Source organism: Polypterus senegalus, chromosome 5 (genome assembly GCF_016835505.1).
Source record: "Polypterus senegalus isolate Bchr_013 chromosome 5, ASM1683550v1, whole genome shotgun sequence".
NCBI classification, from domain to species: Eukaryota; Metazoa; Chordata; class Cladistia; order Polypteriformes; family Polypteridae; genus Polypterus; species Polypterus senegalus.
Window position 1 is genome coordinate 140,277,827 of NC_053158.1, and position 11,213 is coordinate 140,289,039.

General features: G+C 36.4%; 1 protein-coding gene across 1 annotated transcript; it reads right to left on the bottom strand.

Moving 5' to 3' along the window:
* Positions 1 to 1,074: 1,074 nt before the first annotated feature.
* On the bottom strand, positions 1,075 to 6,931 carry otulina (OTU deubiquitinase with linear linkage specificity a). The gene is made up of 3 exons (XM_039753405.1): positions 6,722 to 6,931; positions 5,803 to 5,924; positions 1,075 to 3,284 (listed from the first exon to the last, which is right to left on the bottom strand). The coding sequence occupies exons 1-3, from the start codon at positions 6,833 to 6,835 to the stop codon at positions 2,828 to 2,830; spliced, it is 693 nt and encodes a 230-aa protein (XP_039609339.1). The 5' UTR covers positions 6,836 to 6,931; the 3' UTR covers positions 1,075 to 2,827.
* Positions 6,932 to 11,213: the final 4,282 nt, after the last annotated feature.

Consider the following 11,213-nt stretch of genomic DNA (forward strand, 5'->3'; position numbering starts at 1 on the left):
AGCACACATTGAAACTCTTGATTATTTAAATTACTACTGCAAATGATATTTGAAACATCCAGTAGCTTGGGCCAAAGACAAGGCTGGAAAAGAAGGTCAAGGGCCTATTATAGGGACATTCAATTTACTGGACTTGTCTTGGACCTTTGCCAAATGTTTCAGAAAATCATCCAAAAAAAAATATTTCATGATATAACATACAAATTCAATAAGCCACACTGTACATTATACTGTGCTAGCAGGTCAGTGTTGCAGAATAATCATAAGCAAATACAAACAAGTATGACAATTGCAAAGTACTGTAATGGAGGGTGGAGAAGATGCCAGTGGTGAGTGGAAACTGATTATAACTTAAATGCCCAACCCAACCTTGTACAGATCTGGCACATGGGCTGGGATATAACAAGAAAAATTCGAGAGTTTTGGTGATTTTTTTTTTTTTTTTAACATAAAGATGTCATCCATGCATTACTCAAAGTTGAGTAAGTTGGTCTGACAGAAGGACTGCATTCCTGAAAAGTTCCTGTCAATGTCAGAATGCTATTCTAATTCCCACAGGGCTTTCACTACTGTGACAAAGTAAACAAGTTCTGCTCAGAAAATACAATGTCTAAAACTTTGAAAATCTGTTTTTGTTCTACTTTAATAGAACATGTCATTTTGTCTAACAAGTGAATATTGCTCAAAATGCACTTAAAATAAGGCAAAGCAAGTTTTATATGAATATTTTTAAGGTTACAAATCTTTCTCTTCTATTTCTTAAAATAAACATTAGAAAAATGAAAAATGCAAAATGATATGTAAATTAATAAATTAATTAAAGTAACATTGAACCACACACAATTATTTAAGAAAAACTACCGCGCTGCATCCACAACTGCCAACAGGTAGTAGCTGAATATTGGAAAAGTAATCAAAGCTCTCAGCCCCCATTATACTAGTCCACATAAAATGTTCTCTTTTAGCCCCACAGCTTATTTGTATTTTTAAACCCAGAGTATTGTACAGAGGTCTCTGTGACAGTTGTGCCTTCCTATTGGTGCCTTACCCCAGCAAGGATGCAACACCAGAGGATAATGAGAAAAAAGGTCTTTATTGAGAAAAGCAAGTGCTTTCAATTAGAAGCTGAATGAAGCCTAATGCAAGTAACCTAAGTCTTGAGATGCAGGGCTATCACAATAAAAAGCATTGGTATACAATAATTACATGTGTATGCATTTCCATGTTGTCCATGAGTGCACTTAAATATAGTTAAATACATAAAGCTGGCTGAGAAACCCTAGCTAAATGCAAATTGTTTTCCTCACTCTGAATGGAAAAAACTAAATTGATCCTTAACAGCTTATTAATACAATTTTTGATTTCTTGTCATCCCTGTCAATCATACTTATAGTTCACCCAAACCAAAACATAAAAGTAGATTTGCACAGCGCCCATGACCCCACACGTCAGCTATTAATTTTATTTGATTGCAAACCAATATTTTTTAGGCAGACCTGGAATCAGGTTTTGGTCTACAATGGTGAAAGGTTCATAAATTTTCATAAAGATTGTACGTTCTGAGTTAAGTGAACTGTGCCTGTTGCTACAGACAGGGGTCCATGCACAGTTTTCCCACAATTTTACCAAAGCATTAACCCTTAAAACCTTTTGTATTTGTTGTATGCAGTGGAGGCAGCATCCAATGGAAAGGGGATATATTTATTATACGTAAGTTTTATATATTATATATAAAGAAAAATATCATCTGCTGCAAGTGGGTAGAGAACCTATTGAAATCACTTCAATTCAAGATACTCGACTGTTTACACATCTTCCCCCCACAATAAAGGAAAAGTGAAACATGGATTACCTTAGAAAGTAGGTTTTTATATTTGTATAGATTCTTTTAACTGTTATCAGAACACCACTAGAAGCTATGGCATATAAAACAGCTGATACATTCATTTAGGAAAAAACATTATTCACCCAGTGTTTCAGATATTTCAGAGAACATGAAAGATGTCAAAGACTACAGTCTGACCAAAACACTGACCTCTCTCTCTCGGCTCCACCCCAGGAATAGACTCTTTCAAAGCTGAAGGAATGGGTGCAATCAACCAATAAGCTTATGGTGCCCGTTTCCAATTCTAATTACAAAATTCAATGCACTTAGAATCTTTTAAAAAATGTTTCCTGTTTGCTTTTATGGTTTGTGTTCTTAAAAAAAGCACTTGTTGCCCTCTTTGTCCTTTTTCATAACAAAGTCAGAAGTACAAAGGTTCAGCAACAAGGTCTGCTCAGTTACCTCCTGTGTCCAAGAAAAAGTGTGGCCTTTTCATTACTAACCTAACAGATTTTAAAAAGTTGCCTGCATGTGTAGCTATCTTAGCACAATACCTTACTGTACACTTCAAGGATGCCTTTAAAGTCACTAGCTATATGCTTATTCCCTGCCACACCATAATATTGTTGTGGGGAAATAAAAATAGGACAGAAAAAGTTGACTTGATTTACTGATGGCTTCCACATTTACCAAAGCAAGAAATTCAATTTCTAAAATTATTGCTAAACTCATTCATAGTTAGGAGTATAGGATATTTTGTATGGCAACAAAATGTATCCCAATAAGAAATGCTTTAACTGGTGGCAAGGAGAGGCACGGATGCATACAGATTGTTTCACCTTCCTCTCTCTTACTACAGAATATTAAGGAAATGACAACGTGCTGTATGTAACTTTTAAAAAATATGAACACTGATAGGCAGGATGTTTATGGCAAACTGTGTAATTAAAAATCACTGTAAAAAAAACAGCAATTGTTACAAAAGTACATTGTATGAGTTCCTTATTTCACATTTACCTGAATTGTCCCAAGATGTTTAATATGCTGTAGCAGTTCTGCTGGAAGATTTAATGCACTGGCTAGTTCATAACACTGAATTAAAAGATTTGCTACATGCTCATTTTCAGAATCTGATACTTTGTGAAATGTCCGACATTCAACTGATTTGGAAAATAGATTTTGTTTTTTACAATGTTCTCTGTCAAATTCATTGTCCAGTTTGTTGCATGGATCCTCTACAGAATTACCACAACATCCACAGCTGGTTTCCTGTACAACAGCATTTAGTTCCAGGAGCTCAATATCATCTGTAACTTCACTGACATTTGTTTCCTGTTGAGAAATCTTTAGTCTCTCAAGAAGCAGTGCCTCCTGGTCAGCAGCTGTCTGAAGAAGCTGCTTCAAATCATCAATGACCCCGGAATCCATTTTCTGCATTTGGCACCATGACAGTAAGGCACTAAGCAAAACACAAAAGAAACAGACCCATTGAAAAAAACATTACAAATAAGCAATTCAAAATTATTTTATAGAAGATTCTTTTTGCTACACAGGAATATAGAAATAATATGCTTAATTTCAAGGGAAATACTGGGAACCTGCTCTCAACATGCAATAACTAAGGAAATGTACTCCTCATATTTGTGTTTGAAGCTTACAGTACTTTGAACAAGGAGTCATACAAAACATAAGCACACTGATAATTAAGAGCAACCAAAAAATGTCTGATTATCAAAATTACAAAGGTAACAATCATTATAGAAATCTTTTCTTTTGTAAAGAGATGCAGGCTTTGTTGATAATGATTCTAAACTGGCCCCAATATGGATTTGTAAATGCTAAATTCTGGGATAGACAACTTTCTGTCACAGCTTTCATCTGGAATAAAACAAAATCTCTCAAGTTTATGTATGAAAGCACTTGCACCAAAAAATTATTGTTTGTTTAAACCACTACTGTAACTAAAAAAGCATACATTTAAGTTTTTTCATAAACTTGCCCTTGTTTTGAAAACAAATTTGATAAATTACTACACATCCCTATTAGCGAGTGCGACAGATTTGCTCCCTTCCCATCACAACCTCAGATCTTTTTCCACATTAAAGAACAGGAACAAGTTCAAAGACTGTAGTACAAATATCGTTTATGTTTACTTATACTAATGCGTATAAATGGAATTAGGGGTGCCTATACTGTATATCAAATACTACTGGCATGTAAGTAGTTGCATTTGGACTGCAATATAATCTGAATCCACACTAGACAATCATGAGTAGCACGTCCACTTAAGGGGCTGTGGTCACTGAAAATGCAGTTTATATTTCTTTTAATTTAATTAAACATCAAGGACGCACAAAAAATTGTGATGTGGTTATAAGAACATAGGTTCAGTACTTCACAAAACACTATAAAATATACCTTTGTATGTACTGCAATTGAATATGTCGGATTCTTCTAATCAAGGTCAGTAGGCACAAGACAAAATACACGCGTGTGAATGAGAGTGAGGTCAGTGGAATGGTGAGGATGCAGGGAGTAGAGTTGACGAAGGTGGATGAGTTTAAATACTTGGGATCAACAGTACAGAGTAATGGGAATTGCGGAAGAGGTGAAAAAGAGAGTTCAGGCAGGGTGGAATGGGTGGAGAAGAGTGTCAGGAGTGATTTGTGACAGACGGGTATCAACAAGAGTGAAAGGGAAGGTCTACAGGACGGTAGTGAGACCAGCTATATTATATGGGTTGGAGATGGTGGCACTGACCAGAAAGCAGGAGACAGAACTGGAGATGGCAGAGTTAAAGATGCTAAGATTTGCACTGGGTGTGACAAGGATGGATAGGATTAGAAATGAGTACATTAGAGGGTCAGCTCAAGTTGGACGGTTGGGAGACAAAGCCAGAGAGGCAAGATTGCATTGGTTTGGACATGTGCAGAGGAGAGATGCTGAGTATATTGGGAAAAAGATGTTAACAATAGAGCTGCCAGGGAAGAGGAAAATTGGAAGGCCTAAGAGGAGGTTTATGGATGTGGAGAGAGAGGACAGCAGGTGATGGGTGTAACAGAACAAGATGCAGAGGACAGAAAGATATGGAAGAAGATGATCCGCTGTGGTAACCCCTAACGGGAGCAGCCAAAAGAAGAAGAAGAAGAAGATGTACTGCAAAATGTGCACTTCACTCTCATACAATTTATTTTACTGCAGAAAGCAACATTTTTAAAGCATTTTTTTTATTTAATATTCAAGACATTCTGGCTATATAGAACATTTTTTTCTAACTGAATGTTACATGTTTGCTAATTATCTTTTGACTATTTTAACATCTTTGACTACAAATGATTTTAATTAGAAATGGCAATACTGTTGCTTTAAAACTTTAATTCCAACTACAAATTCCACATGTGTGGTATTATATTTAATCTAAACCCCAAAGTGATCCACAGTACATACATAGATTTATGCTGGATTACAATACCACTGTACACATAACTGTAATCATATTGGTAATGACAGCAAAACTACTGTACGGAGAATGAAACTTTACTGTGCTGAGACTTTTAAACACAAGTACAGTACAACTACCGCAGAACGAGCAAGTCATTTATGTATATTTCTTTGTTAAAAAATTAAATAAGTGAAACCCAGATGATCCATAAAGAAACAACACACCATCATAATTACAATTCAATTTCAGCATGTAGTCTAATGGTGTTGTTAATTGTATTACAACTTGTAGTTCAAATACATCTTACAAGGTTAATTTATTTGTGGTTATGCTCAACTAATTCAGTTTTTTCCCTCAAAATGCATGGCATTTGTGGTTTTAATGTACCCCTTATATAGCTACTAATTTCTTTATAAATCAAAAATTCAGTTTGTGGGATGAAGAGTACTAGAAAGGAATTACAAGAACAACCCGTAAGAATTACAGTAGTAGTTTAATGTTTGTTCCATTTCTAGCATTTTAGGTTCATATTTACCTTAAAATCCCCTTCAACTCTCCAATGATCTTCATGCTAGTAGCACCAGCTACATACCCTTGATTAAACCCATTCTGAAGTGCAGATTCTTTACCTGCTTCAATTCCATCCCGATAACCATCCTGCAAAGAAAAACACCGCAGGGTCATTTTAAAATATTTTTATATTGCACGCTCAGTTTCTGATTTGCGGGAGGTTCTTAGTAAATTTGGCCACTTGAATTGTTGTACTAGACAGTGCACAACCAACACGTTTTGGTTAAATCCTCTAGTAACACTCTTAATTTAAATGGTCAGTCTAAGCTTTCAACTCGGCAACGAGCTTTGAACAGTAACCCAAAGAATAATAATGTAGATAAAAGTGGCCAAATTATTTTTTATGTGCAAAGCTTCACGACACACTACACTCTCTGAAGCAGGGTAAGGAGCTTCACCAGCACAAAGAGCCTCAAAGTGGGTTAGGGGAGACAGAGCCGCTTCCCTCCTGGAACCAACTGATGCAGGTGCTTTAGATCAAGCTAGTACAGCCAAACTGTTATTTGCACCGCGGACCCTGAATAGATTTTTTTTTTCTGAATTTACAACCAGAGAACAAACGTTAACCATAAAGGATTTCCTCATTATAAATGTTTTTAGGTTTTAAATCTGATAACGCCAGACAGACATGCTCCTCTAAACATTTTAATGACTTTATCAGCAAAGGTACATTTATAATTATCGAACACAATAATGCCAGTCTCAAGAAACTGACCTGACACTGTAAACATCAAGCTGGCAATCTTGTTTATCAGCTGTTTTATACCCCTGAACAAGGTTCGACTTGGTATTCTAACTACATGTTCAGGATAATGACTCCAGCTTAAACTTAAAACTTACTCGCCTACTGTTGTACCATCTGCGTTCAAACTGGAGGCACTTACCTTAACACGTTTTTCCATATTACATCGCCATTCGTTCTGCTGGGGCTGCATATCATCCATATATTCGTCAAAAACATCCTCCCCGGACGACGACATCGCTTGCACCCACGACATGACTCTCCAAGCCGAGCTTCTCAGCAACAACTCGGCGACGTCGCGTTGACGTCATCGCCATGCGACAAATTTTCCGCGAACCGCGCAAGTCGCATCAGTTGAATAACGAAGCGATTTGAATTGCTGTAAATTAAAGTTTTCAGATACGAATAAAATGTTTGTTTTATTTACCGTATCGTAATTCTGCGGAAGGTATGAAATGCAAATGAATAAAAACTTTTTCAACCTTTGACATTTCACCTACAAAACAAGGCCAGTAAAACGTGGATGGCGGCTAAACGCTATTTTTTTCACCAGAAACAATAGATTGAATTAATGAGGTATACTGTTGTTTACGTTCAAATACATATGGAATTATGAAATATAACATAGTAATAATGTGAGGGGAAGATGACGCTAAAGATATTTCCGCCGACATGGCTATGTCCCCGTTTTGTTTCCAGGGGTGTGTGTAGAGTGTGCGGATGTACTCCAGTTTGGACAGATCTTTGTTCATTGTAAAATGGATTTTCACATCTCTGTTTCTAGATTACCGACTGGAAAGCAGGATAATCTAGAGAGTTATGTAAATAAATGTATGCATTTGAAAGTCAAAATAAGTGGCAAATTAATATTTGTAATTTATATATAGGATCCAATACGTGAATCTGATTTCCCTAATCAAAAAATCGACTGAACATTTTTTTCTACACGTCAAACGAAGGTGAATTTGAAATGTTATGCTGACATCTAGTGGAAAATACTAACACTGCAAGCGATCATTTTTAATGTATTTCTCAATTCAGCTCAAATGTTTTACTGTGATAAAACTAATATTCAATAAAGAAGAAAATTAAAATTTCTTATTATTAATTCCGTAAAATGTTATAATGCGATTCCATATATATATATATAAAAATCACATGATAAAGATTTTAAAACGTTGTAATCTATCCATCCATTATCCAACCCACTATATCCTAACTACATGGTCACGGGGGTGTGCTGGACCAATCCCAGCCAACACAGGGCGCAAGGCAGGAAGCAAACCCTGGGCAGGGCACACACACACCAAGCACACACTAGGGACAATTTAAAATCACCAATGCACCTAACCTGCATGTCTTTGGACTGTGGGAGGAAACCCACGCAGACATGGGGAGAACATGCAAACTCCACGCAGGGAGGACCCGGGAAGCGAATCCGGGTCTCCTAACTGTGAGGCAGCAGCGCCACCGTGCCGCCCACATTATAATCTCTCTATCTATAATCCATTCATGCATTACACAGTTCAGGTAACGTCTCCTTTTTTTCAGCACATACTGCATAGCAGTTAGTTTAGTTTTTAATATAGGAGTCATCCAAAGTTACATGCTAGTTTAGTGTTTTGGGGGTTTCATGTCCCGATATCTTCTATGGTAATAATGTTTGCACTTAAAAATAATAAATCTTTAAAGGGCACTTTACAGGGTTGTGTGGTTCCTCATAGAACTATTGCTTGGGAAAGAACCATTTCATTCTTAGAAGAGTTATTTGCATATGAAGTTGTTTTTTTGGGCTTTGAAACAGTTGCTAATATGTGGACAAAACATACATATTTAATGTATTGTAGGCAACATAGAAGGATACTAACAGATCAAGAAAATCTGAACTTAGTCTTTGTTATTGTATGCAGCAAAAACCCTTTTGAAATCATGAACCCATTGGTGTTTCATAAATCTGTATTCATCTGTTCATGGCTAAGTATCGAACTTCTTAGATCAAACTAAAGGGTTCTTTCTTAAACATTCAAGTGGATGGTTCTTTTGGGAACTAAAAATGGTTCCCCTGTTGCGTCGTTCAGAAGAATCACTCTGGCATCTTTATTTTTAAGAGTGTAGTGAGGTGTTGAGGATTTTGCCCTACCCCATTCCAAGTGCTTTATTTGGGTGAACTTTGAGGCTTTAGGGCCATATTCAGGTCTTGACTGTGCATGATGTCATCCCCTGATATTTTAAATGATCCCATATCCAAACCATAGCAAAGTGTTATAACAATCTACTATATAATAAAACTCTATTGTTTGCTTGTGTGTGTGTCCAGTTCTTTCCGGCAATCTGGTCAGTTTTGCTTTGGTTGCTCAGTCAAATGCAGTGGAAAGGAAGCACCACAAAAGACAGGTTAAGAAGCATGAGGATACCATGGAAAGGTATAGTACGAATGATGAGAGTCGCCTTCAAGAATCAGAATTATCCACAAGAATACAAATGCTGTTTTCACAGTGAGTAATGGGCTCCTGTCAACCATTGGTTTTACTCGTGCAGATCGGAAAGGAAAAAGAGGCGGGGGCTTGGCAAACATTTACTCGAGCCGGTTAAAATGTAAAGATGTCAGTTTTGGTAAGTTCAAATCCTTTGAGTATCTCGCCATTGTTATCCATGAAGATTCTCAAGTTCTAGTATTATCTGTGTATAGACCTCCAAAATTCAATGTGTCTTTTTTTGAAGAATTCTCTGACTTAATGTCAATTTTAAGTACGATCTCACTCCTAATAGTTGGCGACTTAAATTTTCATATAGATAATCAGTGTGACCTAAAAGTAAAAGAATTTATGAACCTCCTGGACTCTTTTGATTTGAGACAGCTTGTTAATCAGCCTACACATAAAGCAGGTCATACGTTAGACTTAGTGATTACTAAAGGACTAAAAGTTGATATAAAGCAGATCATTGATATTGGTCTATCAGACCATTTTCTTCTACTTTTTAATATAGAAATAATGATAGAAAACACCATGAGAAGCATATTGTTAAAAAAGCTTCTTTGACTCATCAGCAGCTTTAAAACTTACAAACATTCTAAGCAATCAGTCCGTTTATAGTGCCAACTATAATAGCGAGGATAATGTAAATAGTAAGGTGGAAAGATTTAATACTAAAGTGAGAGCTGCTGTTGACATAGTTGCACCTGAAAAGACAGTGAAAAAATCTTCTAGCATTGTTATACCATGGAAGACCCAAAGAGTGTCTGATTTAAAGAGAACATGCGTAGAGCTGAGCGTAAATGGAGTAAGACTAAACTAACTATCCACTATGAAATATTAAAAGTTAAAATAACAGAATACAATAACACTGTCCGTCTTGAGAGGCGCTGCTATTTCTCTAAGATTATAAATAACAATGCTAGTAATCCCAGAGTCTTATTCTCTACGATTGATCGTCTACTAAACCCAGGTAACTCAAAGGAATGCCTCCTAAGTACTTCCAGTAAAACCTGTGAGGCTATTGCTGTATTTTTCAACCAAAAAATTAATGATATTAGAAATAACATAGTATATCTCCCCAACACTAAGGATCCTCCTAAACCCCAGCATTCCGTTATAAACAAATTAAACTCTTTCACTAGGATAGATTTACCTGATTTACAAAAATAATATCTCAATTAAAACCCTCCACCTGCGTCCTTGACCCAATACCAACAAATTATTTCAAAGAAGTATCGGGCGTGCTAATTGATAATGTTCTTGACATAGTAAATTCGTCATTAGATACGGGGGTCTTCCCAGACTGTCTTAAGACTGCTGTAGTTAAACCCCTACTTAAGAAACATAATCTTGACCCTCGCTCTTGAAAATTTTAGACCCATCTCTAACCTGCCCTTAAGTAAAATTCTGGAGAAGACAGTCATTATGCAGTTAAATGACCACCTAAATAAACATGCTATTCTTGATAAATTTCAGTCAGGTTTTAGAACAAATCACAGCACAGAAACTGCACTCGTTAAAGTAGTAAATGATTTGCGGTGAATGCAGACAGAGGCCATTTATCTGTTCTCATCCTCTTAGATCTGAGTGCTGCATTTGACACCATTGATCATAATATTCTTAGAAATCGCCTTAGTCAATGGGTGGGCCTCTCTGGCAGTGTCTTAAATTGGTTTGAATCCTACCTGACAGGGAGAAAATATTTTGTTAGTTGTGGTAATTACAACTCGAAGACACATGATATCCAATATGGTGTTCCACAAGGCTCTATCCTGGGTCCGCTGTTATTCTCAATCTACATGCTTCCGTTAGGTCAGATTATCTCAGGGCACAACGTGAGCTACCACAGCTATGCTGATGACACACAGCTGTACTTATCAATAGCACCTGATGACCCCGATTCTATTGATTCACTAACACAATGTCTGACTTGTATCTCAGAATGGATGAATAGTAACTTTCTCAAGTTAAATAAAGAAAACTGAAATCTTAGTGATTGGCAATAATGGATACAATGAGGCTATTAGAAATAAACTGGATACATTAGGATTAAAAGTCAAGACGGAAGTAAAAAGCTTAGGGGTAATTGTTGACTGCAATCTGAATTTTAAATCACATATTAATCAGATCACTAGGACAGCATTTTTTCACTTAAGA